The sequence below is a fragment of the Bufo gargarizans genome, chromosome 1 (genome assembly GCF_014858855.1).
Source record: "Bufo gargarizans isolate SCDJY-AF-19 chromosome 1, ASM1485885v1, whole genome shotgun sequence".
Taxonomy (NCBI): Eukaryota; Metazoa; Chordata; class Amphibia; order Anura; family Bufonidae; genus Bufo; species Bufo gargarizans.
The window spans coordinates 489,346,623-489,370,079 of record NC_058080.1 but is presented as its reverse complement, the minus strand read 5'-3'; the positions used below and the strand labels follow the sequence as shown (position 1 = coordinate 489,370,079).

The window sequence follows — 23,457 nt, the reverse complement described above, 5'->3', positions numbered from 1 at the left end:
CTTAATATTTGTTGTTATTCCACCACGATTCTGGACTATTATCTGCCGTAATACATGAGTAGTGCTGCAGATAAAGCCTGTTTCACATTTGCGGTAAACAGATCCGGTAGGCTGTTCTGGCCGGGAACAGCCTGTGGGATCCGTGATTATTGGGCGCTACTGTGTGCTGCCCATTCACTAAAATGTAGACCGGCGGAGGTTCGGCTGCTACCCGGCAAATATGACAAGAAGTTGCCGGACGATCCGTGAATATTGGGCGCTACTGTGTGCTGCCCATTCACTATAATGGAGACCGGCGGAGGTTTGGCTGCTACCCGGCAAATATGCCAAGAAGTGGCCGGACGATCCGTGAATATTGGGCGCTACTGTGTGCTGCCCATTCACTATAATGGAGACCGGCGGACATTCGGCTGCTACCCGGCAAATATGCCAAGAAGTGGCCGGACGATCCGTGAATATTGGGCGCTACTGTGTGCTGCCCACTCACTATAATTGAGACTGGCGGAGATTCAGCTGCTACCCGGAAAATATGCCAAGAAGCGGCCGGACTAAAACTGCTGCATGTAACAGTATTTGTCTGAGAGCTGTGTGTGCGTCTATGTGTATAATGTCATGGTCATGTAGAGTAAAGCAAATACCTAAAAAGTTAATAATGTAGTAGGTCAAGCATGACGGGACACTGCAGAGTAATAACTTTATCCAGCTCACCTTCCTGGTCAATGTATGCTCCCGACTCCTGAAACCTTAGGGGAGTGTCCCCATTGCAGTCAGCATAAAACTTGAGAAAAAGAAAGGTTTCGGATTCAGATGAAGATCCTCTTAAAACTTCTTCTTTATTAATAAATTCATTTACAGCAGACACAGCCACTTGGTACACAAGACAAGTTGATGCGTTTCGGGTACTTGACCCTTAGTCGTAACAACATTACATAGTGAAACACAGAAATTTAAATGTATTCTAAGCCCACCCCTCCAAACTCCAGGGGAGGAGAGCACATTCTTCATTGGTTGTTTCATTACGTTTCACACCCATCATCTAGACTGCTAATCACAGGGTAGATGTCTTTCACATTGTGCTGAAGCTCTTAATGCAATTAACCCCTAAAGGAGTTTTTTTCGGTGGTCACCCCCTCTTGTGGGGCGAACACCCCCTCTATTGCAAAAGCATTGAAGCTTTTCACTCTACGGGCATGCATTTGCACAAAATGTCTTGCTACATTGGAAATATTTAATGCGTTGGGATTACTAATATAGTTTAGATGCTCCAAGAGCCGATTCTTGAATTTCCGAATAGTACTCCCAATGTACATCAAGTCACATTCAGTGCAACGGATAATGTAAACCACTCCTGTAGTGTTACAATTAATGTAACTTTTGATTGGAAAGCTACAGGAGTGGTCCGAATTTTCAAAGGATACCAAGGGAGTCACATAGTTGCAAGTTTTACATGGATTGCCCCCGCACCTTGTGAACCCCTTGTAACTGAGCCGGTTTTGTTTTTTGTTAATACCTGGTCTATTGGAGGTGAATAGAGACGGAGACAGAGAGCAGGACAATGTAGCAGCCCTCCTAGGTACAATTCTACAACCGGATTTTAGTGCATTATATAGGATCTTGTCGTCATATAGAATAGGCAAGCAGAGTAATGACAAAAGATGCATGTACTTGGATATATTTAATAAGGTGACCACATGAGCCATTGCTGTTTGCTTCAGTGGTCAGCAGATGACACACCTTCTACGTGAGACCCCAAAGTTAGTGACCTGGACCCCTACACTTCATTAAACCAACAGGAAGGTTAATAATTTTTTCAAATTTTCTGTTGGCTAAACCTGGGGTGCGTCTTATAGTCTGAGAAATATGGTACTTGGAATGCATCGAGTTGTTGGCCGTTTTCTGTACTGGTTGTTTGATTTTCATGACCTGCTTTCTCTGGCGTTCCTGCTTGTGGAGCTGTAAGTTCTAAACTATATTCTCTGTATTAAAATCTATGGAAATCATGTTAAGAGCTGAGTGTTTCCCCTGGGAACATACCATAAATTCCTAAGATGGAAATAGCAGCAATAAGGGGGACAATCATTTGTTACATTAGTGTAAATTTCATTAGCTGTCCTAAAGAGTCCAGAAATCCTTGCAAATCTGTTTAAGGCCTCATGCACACGACCGTTTTTTTTTTTTGCGGTCCGCAAAAACGGGTTCTGTAGTTCCGTGATCCGTGTCCGTTTTTCCTTCCGTGGGTCTTCCTTGATTTTTGGAGGATCCACGGACATGAAGGAAAAAGTCGTTTTGGTGTCCGCCTGGCTGTGCGGAGCCAAACGGATCTGTCCAGACTTACAATGCAAGTCAATGGGGACGGATCCGTTTGACGTTGACACAATATGGTGCAATTGCAAACGGATCCGCCCCCCCATTGACTTTCAATGTAAAGTCAGGAGTCATCGGATCAGAGTTTTCTCAAATCCAATGGTATATTTTAACTTGAAGCGTCCCCATCACCATGGGAACGCCTCTATGTTAGAATATACCATCGGATTTGAGTTACATTGTTAAAACTCATATCCGACAGTATATTCTAACAGAGGCGTTCCCATGGTGATGGGGACGCTTCAAGTTAGAATATACTACTAAATGTGTACATGACTGCCCCCTGCTGCCTGGCAGCACCCGATCTCTTACAGGGGGCTGTGATCCGCACAATTAACCCCTCAATTAACCCCTCATTGGTGGCAGCGGAGAGTTCTGATCGGAGTCCCAGTTTAATCGCTGGGACTCAGATCGGTAACCATGGCAACCAGGACGCTACTGCAGTCCTGGTTGCCATGATTACTTAGCAATATTGGAAGCATCATACTTACCTGCTGCGCTGTCTGTGACCGTCCGGGAGCTCCTCCTACTGGTAAGTGACAGGTCTGTGCGGCGCATTAGGAGGAGCTCCTGGCCGGTCACAGTCAGCGCAGCATGGCAACCAGGACTGCAGTAGCGTCCTGGTTGCCATGGTTACCGATCGGAGCCCCAGCGATTAAACTGGGACTCCGATCGGAACTCTCCGCTGCCACCAATGATCGGGGGGAAGAGGGGAGGCCGCACACTGTGCCACCAATGATAATACAATAGAGGGAGGGGGGCTGGGGGGGGCGCACACTGCCACCAATGATAATACAATAGAGGGAGGGAGGGGGGGCGCACACTGCCACCAATGATAATACAATAGAGGGAGGGAGGGGGACTGCACACTGTGCCACCAATGACAATACAATAGAGGGAGGGGGGGCCGCACACTGGCCACCAATGATAATATGATAATACAATAGAGGGAGGGGGGGCGCACACTGCCACCATTGATAATACAATAGAGGGAGGAGGGGTCGGGGGGGGCGCACACTGCCACCAATGATAATACAATAGAGGAGGGGGGGGGCGCACACTGCCACCAATGATAATACAATAGAGGGAGGGAGGGGGGGCCGGGGGGGGGGTGCACACTGCCACCAATGATAATACAATAGAGGGAGGGGGCCGCACACTGGCCACCAATGATAATACAATAGAGGGAGGGAGGGGGGGACGGGGCGGCCGCACTGGCCACCAATGATATTAATACAATAGAGGGTGGGGGGGCGGGAGGGGGGGGGGGGGTTGCACTGGCCAACAATGAAATGAAAACTGGGGAGGGAGGGGGGTCTGCCCCCTGCTGCCTGGCAGCCCCTGATCTCTTACAGGGGGCTATGATACGCACAATTAACCCCTCAGGTGCGGCAGAGGGGTTAATTGTGCTGATCACGGCCCCCTGTAAGAGATCGGGTGCTGCCAGGCAGCAGGGGGCAGTCATGTACACAGTTCGTAGTATATTCTAACTTGAAGCGTCCCCATCACTATGGGAACGCCTCTGTGTTAGAATATACTGTCGGATCTGAGTGTTTACGAAGTGAAAACTCAGCTCTGAAAAAGCTTTTATACAGACGGCTCTTCTGATCTGTCTGTATGAAAGTAACCTACGGATCATGGACACGGATGCCAATCTTGTGTGCATCCGTGTTTTTTCATGGACCCATTGACTTGAATGGGTCCGTGAACCGTTGTCTGTCAAAAAAATAGGACAGGTCATATTTTTTTGACTGACAGGATACACGGATCACGGCGGCGGATGACAAACGGTGCATTTACCAAGTTTTCAACGGACCCATTGAAAGTCAATGGGTCCGCAGAAAATCACGGAAAACGGAACAACGGCCACGGGTGCACACAACAGTATTTTTTCACGGTCCGCAAAACAGGGTTCCGTTGTTCTGTGATCTGTGTCCGTTTTTTCTTCCGTGCGTCTTCCTTGATTTTTGGAGGATCACCAGACCAGAAAAGTGAAAAAAAATATATATAAGTCAAGTTTGCCTTGAAAATTTATAGGAAAAAAACGGACACGGATCACGGACGTGGATGACAATCTTGTGTGTCTCTGTGTTTTTTCACGGACCCATTGACTTGAATGGGTCCGCGAACCGTTGTCAGTCAAAAAAATAGGACAGTATTTTTTTGACGGACAGGAAACACAGATCACGGACGCGGATGACAAACGGTGCATTTTCTGAGTTTTCAACGGACCCATTGAAAGTCAATGGGTCCGCAGAAAATCACGGAAAACGGAACAACGGACACGGATGCACACAACGGTCGTGTGCATGAGGCCTTAGGATGTGAAATTCCTCAGTATTCCACAACAGATCCAGCGTCAAACTCCTATTGTTAGTTGGTTGTAAAGTATTAGCTGTTGTAAAAGATCCTGAATCTTACATTTCCAGCTATTTATGGCAACATATACAATTTCATATAATCAGTTTGGCTTTGGCTATTAATAGTGGGTCCTGAAGCAAAATCCATGAGGGGAATGAGGGGTTCACATTAGAACTGCTTGTATTGTCAACCTAAATTGACTATTCATTCAAAAATGCATTCCTTGTTTTTTATTTTATATCTTACGTATATTAGTAACTGATCACCAGTATTCTACTGGCGAAATAGCGGCAGGACGGATCCGACAGGGTGAACAGCCTGTCGGATCCGTCCTGCCGCTAGTGTGAAAGTACCCTAACTTTTATTACTTTTTTTTCTGGGGGGGGGGGGGGGGGGGATATTGGAAAAAACAGCAATAATGCCACTGAGATTATAGTTTGACGGTGTTCATTTTTCTTCATAAATAACATGATGACATGATATTCTTTTTGATCCCAAACATATATATATATATATATATATATATATATATATATATATATATATTTTTTTTTTTTTGTTTTACTACTTTTGCACAATAAAACCCTTAAAAAAGAAAGAAAATATTTTTCCATTGCCACATCCCAAGAGCCAAAACTTTTTTTATTTTTTGTTCTACGGAGCTGTGTAAGGGCTTGATTTTAGCATGGCTGCTTGTTGTTTTTATTGGCGTGCATAACAATTTTTTGTCTCATTTTTTATTACATTTTGTGGTGGAAGATATGCAAAAAAAAACCAAAAAAAAACTGCAATTCTGGCTTTGTTTTCTCTCTCTCTCTCTTTTTTTTTTTTTTCATCACGCATGATAAATTACAGCTGGGTCATGTGGGATACCAAATAGGTGGAGGGGATTTTATTTTTTGCAATTTTTTCCATTCAAATGCACGTTTTAATGGAAAAAGTATTTGTATTTTAACTTGGAATTGTATTTTGTTTATTTTAACCACTTGTTAATCCCACAAGGAGATGTTGATAGGTGATCCTTTGCTTCTGTAATGCACTGTACTACTTACGCAGTACAGTGTATTATACTGTCAGTACTATACTAACTGGTATTATTAGGTTGTGCTAGAAAGGCGCGGCCTTGGGGCCTTCATTAGCCCCCTCTTTCTAAACCACTTAGATGCCATAGTTGATATTGTCTGCAACAACAAAGATATTAAATGGACCAGATCTGCATTTCTGCCCACCTGGGCTGGTAGAGCAGGAGCCTGGCTCTCACTAGGAGTAGGACACTTTAAAAAGGTGGCAGCCTAGCCTAGGGCCCATTAGTGACAGCTGTAAAAAGGCATATTGGGGGTCACTTCCAGGTTAATGATCTTCTATAGTGCTAGTTGCAATACTGTACATTAGGCCTGCACGATATATCACCAAAGTAATTGAATCGCGATGATTGCGATATGGCGATTTGGCCAACCCAAAAATGCTGCGATTACTGTGATACAATGATACACCCGCCGCACAGCGTGGTCGGTGGGTGTATCAAGAGAGGGAGGAGGGGCTGGGGGCCGTCATCTGGATTAGGAATGAGAGCAGGGGAGCGGGGCAGTCCCTGTATTCTAATGCACCGGCCCCGCTCACTCTTGTATAATCTTATCTAACCTGTAGGCATTGTTAATCCGGCTGTATTACTTACAACAAGTTCCGTAGCAGGGGAAGGAGGAGGCAGTCTGGGAGGGCGGGCGGGTGGTTCGTCAGTCACTACGTCACGCGCCCGCGCCGCCTGCTCCATTAATAAAGTGGGCGGCGCAGGCGCATGACTTAGTGAGTGACGCGCTGCCCGCCTGCCCTCCCAGCCTGCCTCCTTCCTCCTCTGCTACGGAACTTGTTGTAAGTAATACAGCTGGATTACACATGATTATTATAACAATGCCTACAGGTTAGATAAAATTATACAGCAGTGAGCGGGGCTGGTGCATTAGAATACAGGGACTGCACCACTCCCCTGCTCTCATTCCTAATCCAGATGACGGCCCCCAGCCCCTGTATCGGGGATCATTCACACTACAGGGACACTGTTATGGGGGGGGAGGGATCGGTGGATGTCACATAGCATAAGATGCTATATATGTGTCATCCACAGATCCCCACCATAGCAGTGTCATCCAGAGATGCCCCCATCACAGTGCCATCCACAGATCCCCCGTAACAGTGCCATCCACAGATCCCCCGTAACAGTGCCATCCACAGATCCCCCGTAACAGTGCCATCCACAGATCCCCCGTAACAGTGCCATCCACAGATCCCCCGTAACAGTGCCATCCACAGATCCCCCCCCCGTAACGGCGCCATCCACAGATCGCCCCCCGTAACGGCGCCATCCACAGATGCCCCCCCGTAACGGCGCCATCCACAGATGCCCCCCCCCCGTAACGGCGCCATCCACAGATGCCCCCCCCCGTAACGGCGCCATCCACAGATGCCCCCCCCCGTAACGGCGCCATCCACAGATGCCCCCCCCCGTAACGGCGCCATCCACAGATGCCCCCCCCCCGTAACAGCGCCATCCACAGATGCCCCCCCCCCGTAACAGCGCCATCCACAGATGCCCCCCCCCGTAACAGCGCCATCCACAGATGCCCCCCCCGTAACAGCGCCATCCACAGATGCCCCCCCGTAACAGCGCCATCCACAGATGCCCCCCCGTAACAGCGCCATCCACAGATGCCACCCCCGTAACAGCGCCATCCACAGATGCCACCCCCGTAACAGCGCCATCCACAGATCCCCCCCCGTAACAGCGCCATCCACAGATCCCCCCCCCCATAACAGTGCCACCCACAGATGCCCCCCCCCGTAACAGCGCCATCCACAGATGCCCCCCCGTAACAGCGTCATCCACAGATGCCACCCCCGTAACAGCGCCATCCACAGATGCCACCCCCGTAACAGCGCCATCCACAGATCCCCCCCCCGTAACAGCGCCATCCACAGATCCCCCCCCCCCATAACAGTGCCACCCACAGCAAATAGACCTCTAGCACAATTCTCTTTAAAATATTGCATCGCATATCGTTATCGCAATGTTTAGGGCCCTAATCGCAATCGCACTAAATTCCCATATCGTGCAGACTTACTGTACATATAGATAAGGCTTTGTGCACACCTCGTCCTGTCACTGCGTGCTCTCTTCCTGCAGGCTGTATGGTTAGTATTTTGCGTCAGTATTTTTAACCCAAAACCAGAGCTGGATACAAAACATTAAGGAGGTGAAATCTTTCTATAACATCATAGAATTCCCTTTTATGTGTGTGGGTTCCACTTTTGATTTGAAATGCTAATGCACAATACAGACCAAAACCTGCTTTTGTGAACGTGACCTAAGGTTGCCATCACATGTAGTGCCCGTCAAGCAGCGACCGTGTTGCAGCCCAAAGCAGCAGTGGGGCACAAATTACTAATGATGGAAATGCTAACTTGTTGTAGTCTGTTAATGGCTGCCCAACTGCAAGGAGTTAGTAATCTGCGCAGCATCATTGCTTTGGGTCGCTGCGCAGTTATACAGTGGCCGCTATGTTCATATACTTTGCAGCTGCCATAAAGCACACGCATCTTACTGCATAGTCTATATAGACGTGAAGGAAGTGTGTGCCACCAATGTGTTCGCCCCTAGCATGATGACTTCCAGGTATATAGTAATCACTGTAGTAGTACAGAAAATACAGTAGCTGCTTTTATTTAATAAGAATTAATAAATTGCTGGTACCATAAGCTGGAAGATTATTTTAGACTTTTAAGCAAAAGTGCTCATGGCTTTGTCGTAATCAGCTCTTTGCAAAACATTAATTATACAGTAAAGCTGCCGAGTCATCACTTTGACAGTATGCCCCCTTTATTTTAAATGCTCATGGGATTCCTGGCTTGGAAAGTGGCAGGGATTTCTAAAAACTGCAGTGTATATATTTCTGTGATTCATTCCCAGACAATATCTTCTCCGGGGCATAGAGAACAGATGCAAATATTGAAATTACAACTACCTACAACTACAAAGCTTTAGATGTAATTAGCATCATAGAAAGGTTGAAAACGCTGAAAATTGGTTAAATCATCGTTTGTTTAAAGATACTCTGTGTCATTTGTTAGCTTGAAGCTGAGGGCATTTGGCAATTTACATCATTTACTACAGGAAAGATTCCTGCTTTGTGGTAGTTACACTGGGGTGTAGTTCTGTGCTCTGGTTCATCGTTGTTTGGGTCCACATTCGGATGCGGACCCATTCACTTCAACAGGGCCGCAAAAGATGCAGACAGCACTCTGTGTGTTCTCCGGCCTCTGTTCCGTGGCCCCACAAAAAAATATGACATGTCTTATTCTTGTCTGTATCATGGACAAGGACAAGACTGGTCTATTGAGGGCCAGACCTTGCGCTCTGCAAAATGCGGAACGCACACGGACGGTGTTTTGCGGACCGCAAAACACAGTACGGCCAACTCAGTATTATTAGTTAATAAAAGAAAATCTAGTAATTGAAAAGAAAATATAGTTTATGATTAACATATTAAAACTAAAATTGTGGGAATTTATCAAAGTTTTTGATGTCCCCCTGCGCCGCCTTAGGAAGCGCCTACAGGGGTTTGGTGGGATTTTACTACTGATGACCTTTGCTCAGGATAGGTCATCAGTATCTGATTGGTGGGGTCCAACACCTGGGGCCCCTGGCGATCAGCTGTCTGAGAAGGCAACGGTGTTCCTGTGAGCGCTGCTACCTTCTCGCAGCTTGCCAAGCACAGCACCGTACATTGTAAAGCGGCTGTGCTTGGTATCGTACTCTACCCCATAGAAGTGAATGGATAGGTTATGAATATCAGATCGTGGGCCGCTGACTCCCGGCACCCTCGCTGATCAGCTGTATGAAGAGACTGCAGTGCTCATACGAGCTGTGTTCTACTACAGAAGTGAGCAGTGTAATCACTTCAATGGTTTTCATTGCAGGTGCCGTAGCATTGAAGAATCTGGAAATAAAAGAAAATGCACTGGTAAGAAATAATTCTGTGGACTTCATACTTAATTCGGACTGTTTATACAGGGTAAAGGCCGCACCTCAACATAACCTTGGCGCATCCACCACCAGTGCACAGGGATTAAGACCGGTATATGAATCACTAGTCTTAATAAATGCCCTCCTTATAGTTTAAATCCAATTTTCTAAGGTTAAGTATATTTTTAAATAATTTTTGTGGTGTTATTTTTAATTTTCCATGTCACTTTCTGTATTTGCAAAAATGCTAAAAGCCTACAGTTTGTGCACTGGCCACTAAACCTAATAATAGATGCCACATCTTAGTTCAGATCAGATCATTTTTCAGAGACTGATATCACCTATACATAGATACACAGGATCTCCCATTCGCAACAGATGATGCCCCCCTGACCTCTGCACGGGTACCAGAGCGTGCCTAGAAAACTCTCCCATAGATGTCAGTGAGGTCCACGCCTGACCATTGTGTGCATGGTCCATGTGGACTGCTTTAAACTGTATGTCTAAATGTTGTTAACAACAGCTAAGACGAGATGGCCGCCCCCATAATCATGTTCAGCCAACAAAAAAATCTACATACAGAAACTAAAACAGATTAGAAAAAATGATATGTGCTGCTATCTGGTTTTAACTGTTAAAAACATTGTAGGTGACAAAAAATTTTATCAGATGAAAATGCCCTAAACCAAGAGTATTGTATTAATTTCTACAATTTATTCTTGTGTTACGTTTTCTTGTCATCTTAAATGATAGTACCAAACATTTTTTATTTTTTATTTTTTAATAGAGTCAACTGGATGTGCCTTTTAAAGTGAAAGCAGGTCACATTGGTGAGTTATTCAGAGTTCTGTCTACATGCAGCCCTAAAAGAGGTTGTTTCCAGGTGGGTAAAGTATGTTACATCTGGTAATCGGGAAGCCTCGCAAATCTAGTATTAGCATTTACAATCCAAAGAATTTCTTTTTAAAAAGGAAAGTAAAAAAATTACTTGGTGCATTTTATATTTTCCATTAAAGGGCCAGTATTTTTGATGGTAAGAATAGCCACATTTGCTTGAAAAACTTCATATACTCTATTATGTGTTTATATAGGCAAGCTTGATCTTAAGATTCCTTGGAAAAATCTATATACCCAACCAGTGGAGGCCGTTTTGGATGGAGTATACTTACTTATTGTGCCTATTGCTAGTAAGTTCTTGTTTCTTTCTCTATTGTACGGTTTTTATTAAACATCTACAATTCCAGAAGTAGAAATCCCTAGGTGCTTTTTGTTAAAGGGATTGTCCCTTGAAAAATATTCTATAGTTTTCAAACCAGCACCTGGATCTAAATACTTTTGTAATTGCATATAATTAAAAATGTAGCATAACTGCTGAGTTATTCAATAAAATGTATCAGTATGGCGCCACTTGCTGTTTGCTTTGTTCTCATTTCTTTGACCTGCTCACTGAGAAGGTCGCACATGCTCAGTTTCATCCTTCAACTGCCCCCTGAGCTGTGATAGGCAGAGCATGGACACGCCCTCTTAGCTGCAGCAGAAAAGACACTCCCCTTGAGCTGTCAGCTTAATATAAACCTAGCAGAGCAATGAATGTGGAGATCTCTGAATCCATGTAAGGTACAGGGCTGGTTCTGGCTTTGTTAGTCGTGTACTATATGATATCTGATTTTCATGGTTTACATTATTCATAGGATAACCCCTTTAAGTGTAAGCGTAGAATATATTAATCATAATATCCATTACTCCTTTCTGCTTATCAGACCCTCTATTCCAATGGATTCAATTTTTTAGCAATTTTAAAGGCAACCTGCCATGGTAATAATACCACATTTTAAGGGTGCTGTTCAGGAAAAACATTTTAAAATGTGTCAGAGCAGAACCAAAAAAACTAAAGAAGTGATACTCACCTACTGATTCTGGTCTGACACTTTTTTTAAAGGGAACCTGTCACTGGTATTTTGTGTAGAGAGCTGAGGACATGGGTTGCTAGATCACCGCTAGCACATCCGCAATACCCAGTCCCCATAGCTCTGTGTGCTTTTATTGTCTAAAATAAACGATTTGATACATATGCAAATTAACCTGAGATAAGTCCTGTCCCTGACTCCTCTCACGTACAGGACTTATCTCAGGTTAATTTGCATATGTATCAAATTGTTTTTTTACACAATAAAAGCACACAGAGCTATGGGGACTGGATATTGCGGATGTGCTAGCGGCCATCTAGCAACCCATGTTCTCAGCTCTATACACAAAATGCCGGTGACAGGTTCCCTTTAAGTTCCCTCTGGTCTTTAGTTTTCAATGGTCCCTGCAGACGCACTGTAATTGACCAATCAGCCAGTGATTGGCTAAGCAGTCATTTCCTGTGTCTTAAGAAGGGCCAGAAGTAGAGATCTGCCAGGAAATCTTCACAATGGCAGCGGAGGCAAATCGGTGAGATGAGTATAACTTGCTTTGCTTTTTTTTACCTGATTCTGACAATTTTTTTCTTGTGGTCATACAACACCTTTAGGTTAGAGCATGTGCAGATTCTTTAAAGGGATTCTGTCACCTTGTTTTACCCTATAGAGCTGCGGACATGCATGGCTAGATCGCCGCTAGCATGTCCGCAATATATCTGTCCTATAGCGCTGTGTGCTTTTATTGTGTTAAAAAAATTATTGTATAGATATGTAAATGAGCCTGGGAAGGAGCCCAAGGGGCTGTACTAACCTTCTTGGAGCCCAGCCACGCCCCCTGTGAAGGAGCCCAGCACCGCCTGCGTCCTCCGAATATCCTCCTTGCTCACAGTTAGATCGCCGTAATCTCACTATGCGCGAGCTCGCGCATGCGCTGTGCCGGCATAGTGTTCCTTTGCTGTGCTGGCATCAGCCTCAGGGAAGGAACTGTGCATGTGTGAGATTGCGCATTGCGAGATTACGGCGATGTAACTTTGTTAGCAAGGAGGAGATATAGGACAGGTATATTACGGACATGCTGGCAGTGAACCAGCCGTGCATGTCCGCAGCTCTATAGGCTAAAACGAGGTGACAGAATCCCTTTAAGTAAACAGGCCAGCTAGTACTACTGCACCATATTACCTTGTGCTGTAAATGCTTTGCTTCTGATCCAGTCAGGCAGAGATACACATAGTTAACATGCAAACTACCAACATCTCTTTACAATGATGCTGTGGCGGATGTGGTCCCATAGCGAGCAGAGAGAGACATAATTAAAATACATAGAGCAGACACCTCTTTAAAATGAAGGTTGTGTTGCGTGGATGCCGCATTGTGGCGTTAATTGCAGCCTAAATGGACTGTAATTAACATGCAGCATGTGCCTGTAGTGCTACAGCTATCGGGGCATGCTGGGAGTTATAGTTTTGCAACAGCTGGAGGGCCACCAGTTTGACATCCCTGACTTAGAGCATATTGCAGAACTGGGATCCGTAATCATGGCTGCTTTCCTATGAAACCCTAGTGACGCAAAATTTTGTGTGTATATCTATAGTCTAGTTTCCACTTTTTGGCATCTTGATAGGCAGGCATGAATTGTTCCACCCTCTGTTTCCTTTACATTTTGCAACCATGTTTCTTCTTTGATTTCTATTTTTTAAAGCTGTAAATGTCTGCTGAAAAAGTTTTTTTTTTATTTTTATTTCTTACACTTGGTGGTTGTGGTGATGGGTCAATATATCTATGTTTAATGTGAGACAAATAGATTTGACAAATACGTTTCATTTTTGACCTTGCATAACATTTATTTTTTGTTATCTTTTAAAATATTACGTGCTTTTCAGGTATAAAATATGATGCAGAGAAAGAAGAAAAACAGTTTTTGGAAGCCAGACAGCGGGAACTACTGCGGATTGAAGAGGCTAAACAGAAAGTGGCTGATCAGGGTAAGTCTGGTTTAGTAGACTTCTGATAAAAAGAAACTGAAATCTGATATAATGTTCTCGTCCCTTTAGACCAAATCTTTAGCTGCAGATAAAAAGCACTTACTGAGGTTGTTCACTTTGGACAACTACTTTACTTATGGTGATTTTTTTTCTACTTATGAATACTATTATTTTATTTGAATTGTTTTAGAAAGGCCAAAAGAAGAAAAGCAGGATACCTTTGTGGAGAAGTTAGTAACTCAGGTTATTAAAAATCTTCAAGTGAAGATCTCCAACATTCATATCCGATATGAAGATGATGTGAGTAAAAACATTTTGGGGCAAATTTGGTATGCAAAGTAAATCTTAAAGAGGACCTGTCACCACTCCTGACATGCCTTTTAATAGTTTTGTGCATTCCCTACGTACTAACAATTCTGGAGCATCTATTCCTATGGCTCCATGTTGTACCATTCCTTTATTATTTCTACTAGAAGTTATGTATGAAATGCTAGCAGTCTGCAGTAAGGGTACAGAGGAGTTGTAACCAGTTGGGGGTGTACCTGCACAGACTCACTCTATCCAATCAGTGCTGCCATTTTCAGACTGTGCAGGTACAGCCCCCCAACTGGTTACCTCCCTCTGTACCCTTACTGCAGACTGCTAGCAATTCATACATAACTTCTAGAAGGAATAATAAAGGAACAGCACAACATAGAGCCATAAGAATAAATGCTTCAGAATTGTTATTAAATGGGGAATGCGTGTAGTTACTAAAACGGGCATGTCAGGAGTGGTGACAGGTCCTCTTTAAGCGGTATAAAACAGGTGGAATACATGTTGTGCTCCAAATTTGTGTATGTCTTGTGGACATTTCTTATGCCTCCTTCAACAGTTTTAAAAAGCATATACAAAGGAGATTTGGCAAAAAAACTATGGTGCAAAGAATGGCACATATGTTGATGCAAAATATGCCAGTCTGAAGGAAGAAAAGGGTATGTCAATATCTAGAAAATTCTGCTGAATTAGTGATGCTGTGTGCACCATATGGATACGTTTGGTAAAATCATTTTTGCTATCCTCATTTATGCCATTTGTGAGAACATTGATAAAACTTCCTTATTATGCATTTCATTTATAGTGCAATTGTGTGCAAGGGTACGGCCATGTGCAGCAGAATGTTACATGTGGCTTTGCAACTGAATTCCCCTTCTGCATTGCATTGGGTGTAATCTGTAAAACGACATGCTGCAGATTTAAAATCCTCACTACAGGTCAATTTACCCTGTAATTTTTGTATGGTACAGTATGCTTGCATCACAAGTATTGTGGCGAGTTTTCTTCATGGGGTCTGCTCACAATCCAACTTCTAATGGTTCAATGGGAAATCTGTGACCGTTTTGTTTTTGGCGCTGTTTCCACATGTACATTAGTCCCATTGAATCGGACAAATCCCCGGTCAGATATAATGGCATTTCAGGAATCTAAAGGACAGTGTTTTCTGTCATGGAGTTCATAAGAAGTACACTTCAGATTTATCTGCCAGGTGAACATACCCTAATGCAGTGAGTGAATGAAATTTGTTTAAAGAGTAAGTGCACTTTACATCAACTTTTGACTTGTCCGAGTGACATATCAAAGGTTTTGATCGATAGGGATCTGAGCGCTGAGACCTCCACTGTTTTCTAAAACCAAGAGTTAGAAGCACTCCTTGAGAGTTGTCTTTCCTCGCTACTGAAGAAGACAGAAATGGAGACGACCTCAATAGAAAGTGAGCCCATCAGCAGCAGCATGGAGAGACGGGCCTCAAATCCTCACAGAACCAAACCTTAGATATGTAACTCTGACATAGCAAAAGTTAAGTAAAGCGCAGTTTCTCTTTAAATCTCACCCAGTTTGCTGCTACATGGTGGATTTGTAACATGCAAATACTGTCGCAGATCTGCAGTGCATCCATTTAGTGTGGATGTACCATGATAATATTCTTGATGCAAGCTCTAAAGGGGAACCTGTCATTTACAGTTTTTGCAATTAAACTGACACCATGATGCTATTTTTTTTTTATATTATAATAATTGTTATAATTATTAATAAAAAATATAATTAAAAGGGTTGTACCACAGAAAATATTCTAAATTTTTTAAACCAGCACCTGGATTGGAATACATTGCTAATTGAATGTAATTTAAAATTTAGTACAGCCACTGACTTATTCAATAAAATGTATCTTTATAGCGCCACCTGCTGTTTGTTCTTTTTCTTATTTCTCCATCCACCTCACTGAGATAGTTGCACATGCTCAGTCTACATCTTTAACTGCCACCAAACTAGAGTTGCACTGGGTATCGAAATATCGATACCTAATCAATACTTTTGTACCGTTATCAATTCGATGCCGGGATTTGCCTTTTACCGATAGCGCAGTAGGCGCAGCCTAGTATCACAGAACATGGAGCGCGCTGCTCAGTGCGCTCCATGTTCCCTCAGCAGCACAGGGGAGAAGGAAGCAGGGACTGTGGCCACTGTGCCACCAATGATAATTAACCTTTAATACAGATACAGGAGGCGGGTGACGGCTGCAGAAACATATAGCCGGCACCTGGCCTCTATGACAGGCAGCCCCTTGCAGTTAACCCCTCGCAGTTAATTATCATTGGTGGCGCAGTGCACCCCCCCCCCAGTATTAAAATCATTGGTGGTGCAGTGCGCCACAGGGCAGTAGGGAGTGTGAAGTCCTATTCAGCCTAATAGAGCTCTATTAGGGTGAATAGGACAAGGAATGAAAAGATCCCAGATTCTAGCCCCTAAGGGGGGAAATAGTTATTAAATAAAAAGTTAAAAAAAAGTTAAATAAAAAAACACCAAAATATTAAATATAAATCACCCCCTTTACCAATTTTACATATAAAATATATAAACTATAAATAAATAAACATATTACACATCGCCACGTCTGAAAAGTCCAAATTATTAAAATATTTTTTTTTTTTATTCTTTTGCGGTGAATGCCGTAACAGAAAAAAAAAATTTAACTGGGCAATTCGCTATTTACTTTTTTTTGTCACCTTGTCCCCCCAATAAATAGGATAGGTCTGTTCGATTATGGGCCGGACGTTCCATAAAATGCAAAATGCACGCAACTTTTTTTTGGTGTTTTTTATTTTTTTCACGTGGTATCAAGTATCGCAATACTTTTTTATAGTATCGAAATCGAATCAAAATTTTGGTATCGTGACAACCCTACTCCAAACATATCTTCTGCTAGAAACTGTGACAGTTACAGGGAAAGAGCTACAGCAGAAATGATATGCCCCTGAGCAAGGTCATGCCCCCTGAGTCGCACCAGTGAGGACACCCCCCCCTGAGCTGCCAGCCTGAAATAAATCTAGCAGAACAATTGAAGCAATGGATGAGGAGATTTCTGCTTCCATGGGAGGTACAGGGCTGGTTCTTGCTTCTTTAGAAACACATAGTCATGTACTATATGATGTCTGATTTTTATTTTTTACATCAGTCATGGCATAACCCCCTCAATTAGTGTTAATAACATTCTAAACATGCCGCTGTTTAAATAATCAGTTTTACTGAGAGGGAGGAATAGAAGTGGTATAACAACATAGACTATTTGTAAATCCCTTACCATCTGTATAGAGGTCACAGGGTCCTACTCCGCCTTGATTGACCTCACCCTGGGCTTCTGAAGCCAGATCTAGCTCTGCCAAACGGGACATCAAGCTAGGCAGAATGGATGTGCTGAGAGCCAGGACAACGCTATTCTTCACCTCTTCAGCTCCGCCCACATGACTCTTTATATTCTTCTTAAAGAAACAGACAATTTACTAGAAAGTGTTTCAGCATCATGGCGTCGCTTTAATCAACTAAACTCTAGTTCCAGGTTCCTCTAGCAATCAATCAGGCAGTTAATTTAGTTGGAACGCACTCAATATTTCTTCAGGTTCGCTCATACCATGTCTATTTTAATGCTGGCCCAGATAAACAGCATGCTAGCAAGTTAACCCAAGCAGCTGCTTCATCATTCATAGTAAAGTATACACAAATCTCGGGGAGCAGAGAACTACTGTATTCTATAATAAACCAGGTGACTTAAAAAATTTTTTTTTTTTTTTTTTTTTTTTTTTTTTAAATGAGATCAAAGTTTTCCAATAACGGAGCCCCTAAAAGCAGTATGAACATACTGTTACCTAAAGGAAGTAGCAGATGTCTTTAAAGCAGCAGTGTGATGTTTGCTTGCATAGAATGCACAAATATGTACTATAAATGTATTACTTATTGTTGTTAATTATGCAATCTATTAAGCAATTCTATTTTTTTTTAAGGTCACTAATTCTGAGTGTCCACTTTCCTTTGGAGTCTCCCTTCAGAACCTCAGTTTACAGGTATTTCTTAGAAACTGTGAAAAAATAAGTAGTAATAAAGACTTAGAGTTGGCTTTCTGTCATGCATTTGGCTCAATAGATATGTTACTATTTACGTATGTGTTCAGATAAGAAATTTCTGTCCTATTACTCCATCAATTCACTGCACATGAACTTTTGTTCTAGAGACTGCATCTGTCAGTAAGGCTTAATCAGGGTTTGTTGGACCTTAAAAAACATACTTCGTCTCAACTATTATCATTTTTGATAATGTATTTTTACAAAAACAGTCCAAAGTACAGTACAGTGTAGCACAATACAGGATAAGGATCGGATCAGAGTTACTAATTAATATTCTAGCATATATAAAGAAGAATTCTGCAGGACTAATGAATGTTAGCAATGAGATGGTAGACCAACAAAATCACAAGCAATGTGTTATGGTAGTGGTCCATGGCCAACATGCTCTACTTCTCCCACAGGGCCTGGCTGCTGTATTGCTCACCCATTCTCACTGACTACTTCCCTGGTGGGCTGTCCCCGCTGGTGTCTTTTTCCCAGCCCTCCAGTGCAGCACCTCTCACTCTTTTCAGGCAGAGGCCTGCTGCTTGCCTGCTTTGCCGCTCTTAGGGCATATATGCACACTCTCACTGGGTCCTAACAAGCTAACATGCACCTTAGTCTTCCCCAGCCAATGGCTGGCCATCCTGGGGTATTTAAGGCAAGCACCTTCCCCTACCAGAGGTTGGGGAAGGTACAGAGACCAATCTCCATACAGCATTCAAACAACGTTTTGAGAAAATCAACTTCAGATCTTGGATCCGAAGCTCGATTCGCTCAACACTAACTGCCAGGATAATGCCCTTAGGGGTAAATCTGTTTTGTAGACACAGCAGATTCATATACGCTTTGTAATGTATTAAGTGATTACTACACATTAAGAGAAGGTGTATGACAATACATACTTTAGTGGCATACAGAGATATAGCACCCCCCCCCCAGTTAAATTCCTGATGAACTTAACAATTTTAGCAAACAAAATAATAATTTCCTCCTCTTATATTTAGGAAAAACAATTGCTTCACAAATATGGTGCTCATTTTGAACACCATATTTCTTAATATATTTACACCAGACAGCTCTCATAAATGTATTAATGAATCTCCACCTTACAGCTCTATGTCATCTTCTTCCCTCCAAATAGTATATGATAAAACTGGCTGCTTGGACAACCACTAGGGGAGCTGTATGCATAGGAATTTATACAGTTACCATTGAACTCAGCGAAAGCTGTAAAATATCTTTGCACTGAGCTCCCCCTAGTGGTGGCTGCAGAAATATCTCATGGATTTGTGTCTGGAAGCAGGAAAAGGAGTTGAGCGCCAGGCCCTTTTCACCTAGGGACCCACAGCAATTCTGTGGTCTGCCTTCATGTAAGTACACCACTGTGCCAAGAGTTTACATTTTTTACCAGGGCATCCTCAGTTTTTAAACATATTGGGACAGGTTTGCTAATCATGTCTCATACTTAGGGGTCATTCACATGAACGTGTGCTGCCTGTTTCCGTATTGCGGACCGCATTTGCAGATCCGCAACACGGCATCGTTCCATGTGCATTCCGCATCACGGATGCCAACCCATTCACTTCAATGGGTTTGTAAATCCGGAGATGCGGAACGGAAGCCCGGAACGGAGCACTACAGAGTGCTTTCTGGGTTTCCGTTCCGTGCCTCCGCACCGCAAAAAGATAGAACTTGCTCTATCTTTTTGCGGAAAGGACAGAATGCGGACCCATTCAAGTGAATGGGTCTGCAATCCCCATGCGGCTGCCCCACGGACGGTGCCAGTTCATTGTGGAACGCAATTTACTCTAACAGCCTGGATGCTTTTCAATGAAAAAAAATTGCAAAAAAAAAAATCTCCCCCATATGTTTGGTATTGCCACGTCTGTAACGAGACGGACTACATAAATATGCAAATTATCCCGTACAGTGAACGCTGTAAAAAAAGAATAGAATTGCTTTATACTTGGTTACCACCAAAAAACGTAATAACAAGCGATCAAAAAGCGTAATTTACTCCAAAATGATACCAATGAAAAATACAAGTCGTCTCGCAAAAATCAAGCCCTCACACAACTCCATAGAAAGAAAAATAAAAAAAGTTATGGATCTTGGGAAGCAGTGATGCAAAAACATTTTTTCCTTTAAAAAAAAAAAAGGGGGGGGGGTTATTGCAAAAAAGTAGCAAAACGTTAAAAAAACACTATATGTATTTGGTATCACTGTAATCGTACTGACCCAGAAAATAAAGATGATATGTTATTTATACTGAAAAATGAACGCCGTAAAATTTATAATGTAAAAATGCAGTGGCAGAATTGCCGTTTTTCCCATCTCCTTCCCAGAAAGAGTTAATAAAAGTTAATCAGAAAGTTATATGCACCCCAAAATAGCGCCATTAAAAAGTACAACTTTTCCTGCAAAAAACAAGCCCTGATACAGCTATATAGACGTAAAAATAAAGAAGTTATAGCTCTTGGAACGTGACGATGAAAAAAGGAAAAAAAACTCTTGGTCAGTAAGGCCAAAAACAGGCTGGTCACTAAGGGGTTTAAAAAGATTATCCAAGACTTAAAAAGACCTCAGAGAGTGACAGATCCACGATGGGACTTTAGTTTGATTAGAAAATCTGATCCAGTGTTTTCATAAGTCATGGTAAATCATAGTTCAGAAATCATATTCCTCCTCAGTGGAAGAGAAGTAAGGCTACTGGCCATCCATCTCATTGTTCTAGCCTTACAGAAGAGAATCTAGCATAGTGTGACCTTTCCTCATCCTTGAGAAGTGATGAAAGGCAGAACTCTGGAGCGAGGAGAGATTCATCACTACCAACCAAAAAAACTCAGTCTTAGGGCTGTTTCACACGAGCAGATACCGTGCGTGTCTACCACCTGTGATATCTTGTGGATGTTACCATACTCACTTTATGAATGTGTGCTAGTGCAAGGTTGACTTAATGTGTAATAAACAATTATACACATTGATTTGCTGAATGAGAGAGCAGGAGAAGCAATTCTACAGTATGTTGCCTACTTCCCATTGTTGTCATTGGGAGGCTGCGCTGCAGTTCGTGCGGCCGGTGGTTTAAAGCAGAACCACACTAAGAAGGGACGTATGCCTTTGTGGCGCTGTGTGCAGACAGATGCTGATTTAAGCCACAGCGGCTGTCCACTAAGCCACGAGCGGGTCTGCAGCATCCAAAGTGACAAATCCTCCTTGTGAACATAGCCTTAAGGTAGTTTGTTTGCTCATATTGTGTAAATTTGGAAGTCAGTATATTATAAAATAATTTTTTTTTTTTTTTTTACAGACATCTGATAAAAATTGGAATCCATGTTTACATGATGAATCTTCCAAGTTGTTTTACAAGGTAATTTAATATTTATGAATACAATTTCAACAGGGTATTTCTTACATAAACATATTTTCAGTGTGGTAAGTGTAAAGTTACTGAATCAAACTTTTTTGTCAACCAATTCAGTTAGCCATGCAACTGATCAAGCGTACTGTAGCAATGTAGTCATAAATCTTCATTACGGTACTCAGTTGGAATATTTTTTGCACAGTGATCATTTTTCACATCTTTATGGGACCACAAAAAAAAAACATCATTGTCAGCAGCACATCCCCTTCGTCCACGGGAACATATGCTGCTGACTATAGAAACTGTATGGAATAAACGATCGTGCTAAAGGTCATTCCTCCCATTCCAACATGGTAAATGCTCCATACATGGCGGGTGCCAACATCTGCTGATCGGCGTCCCCTTAGTCAAATCGAGGGTCCCTGATTGCTTACCATGACAGCCTGTGCGCTGTTAAAGCTTCCCAGGCCTATCGTGCTAATCCTCCTTCTAAGCTGTGCACAAGGCACAACTCAGAAGGCAGAGTGGCAGAATTCCAGATTTCTATTATGGTGAATGGGACAAGGGATCAAAAGATCCCAAGTTCTAGCCCCCTCAGGGGCGTAAAATTATTGTTAAAAATCACACCACCTTTCCCAATTTTACATATAAAAAATATACACTATATACAATTAAAAAATAAACATAACCGTTATCGCTGCATCCGGAAAATGTCTCAACTATTAAAATATTTTAAAAAAAATCCTGCACTGTGTGCTTCAACATTTTTTGGTCACCTTATTCCCCCCTCAAAATTTAACAACAGTGAATAAATGTACCAATGATCAAATACCAGTGATTAAATGTTACCAATAAAAACTACAGTTTGTCCCGCAAAAAGCAGGCCCTCATACAGCTCTGTAGACAGAAATATGAAGAAGTTATGGCTATCAGAAAATGGCAATGCAAAGAAAATTTAGATTTTTTTTTTTCAAAGGTTTTTATTTAAATTAGTAAAACAAAAACACTATGCAAATTTGGTATCTCCATAATCATGTTGAGCCATAGAATAAGGATGTCATGTCATTTTTAGTGGACCGTCAACGCTGTAATATGAAAACCCCAAAAACTTGTTGGAATTGTGTTTTTTTTTCTATTTAACCCCACAAAGAATGTTCCCCGTTTTCCAATACAAAACATGGTAAATTAAATGGCGCCATTCAAAAATAGAATTTTTATCCCGCAAAAAATAAGCCCTCATATGGCTATAAGAACAGAAAATACAAGGCACTTAATAATGTATTTTAATTGTCCATATTGCCTTTTGGCTTGATTATTTTTTTTTTTCTTCGTCACACTATATATACGAATTGTTTCCATGGTTACGACCACCTTGCAATTCAGCAGTGGTGTCTGACCTTGCACACTATAGGAAAAGTCACCGGCCCCTCTGGAACTTTTTCCTATAGTGTTCAAGAAAGGCCTCCTCTGCTAGATTGCAGGGTGGTCGTAACCCCTGGAAACGAAAAGTGTATAATGTGATGGAAAAATGAATCCAGCCAGCAAAGGAAGCAACATGGATAATAACAATACATTAGTAAGTGGCTTGTATTAACTTCCTCTACATGATAAGGGACATTTGTTGAAGTGAGACAACCCTTCTACTAGTTGTATTGGAAAACACTACTGTCTCCATTTTACAACTCGGAGAGTCAGGGGAGGAACTTCTAGCGGTACATCATGGTTACTATAACTTTTACTTTTCTGTATTATTATGTTATTTAGAGTATTAATAGATATTTACTACTGTGCGTTATGTTTTATTATAGATTGTACGTCTTGACAACCTGTTTGCCTACTGGAATGTGAAATCTGAGATGTACTACCACCGATCGTACAATGAAGCTTTGGTATGAACTATATCTACCTTAAAAAAAAAATGAGGGGGGATATTTACTACTCAAAATGGGAGGTGCGGCTTATCAAAAAGGGACGTTACTTCCCAGAAAAGGGTGTATCACCCAAATGTGGCACAGTGCGCCAAAAACTTTGCTAAAGTTTTAGCACT

The 23,457-nt window shown here is 42.4% G+C and overlaps 1 protein-coding gene across 1 annotated transcript in view; it reads left to right on the top strand.

Moving 5' to 3' along the window:
- The window catches only part of VPS13A (vacuolar protein sorting 13 homolog A), a 226,128-nt gene that overhangs the window by 19,153 nt on the left and 183,518 nt on the right, over positions 1-23,457 (top strand). The window contains exons 2-9 of the mRNA XM_044273845.1: positions 9,697-9,740; positions 10,530-10,572; positions 10,834-10,929; positions 13,527-13,628; positions 13,819-13,928; positions 17,945-18,004; positions 21,357-21,416; positions 23,219-23,299. Of these exons, the coding sequence (XP_044129780.1) occupies positions 9,697-9,740; positions 10,530-10,572; positions 10,834-10,929; positions 13,527-13,628; positions 13,819-13,928; positions 17,945-18,004; positions 21,357-21,416; positions 23,219-23,299 (596 nt within the window). The remainder of the gene's footprint in view (positions 1-9,696; positions 9,741-10,529; positions 10,573-10,833; positions 10,930-13,526; positions 13,629-13,818; positions 13,929-17,944; positions 18,005-21,356; positions 21,417-23,218; positions 23,300-23,457) is intronic.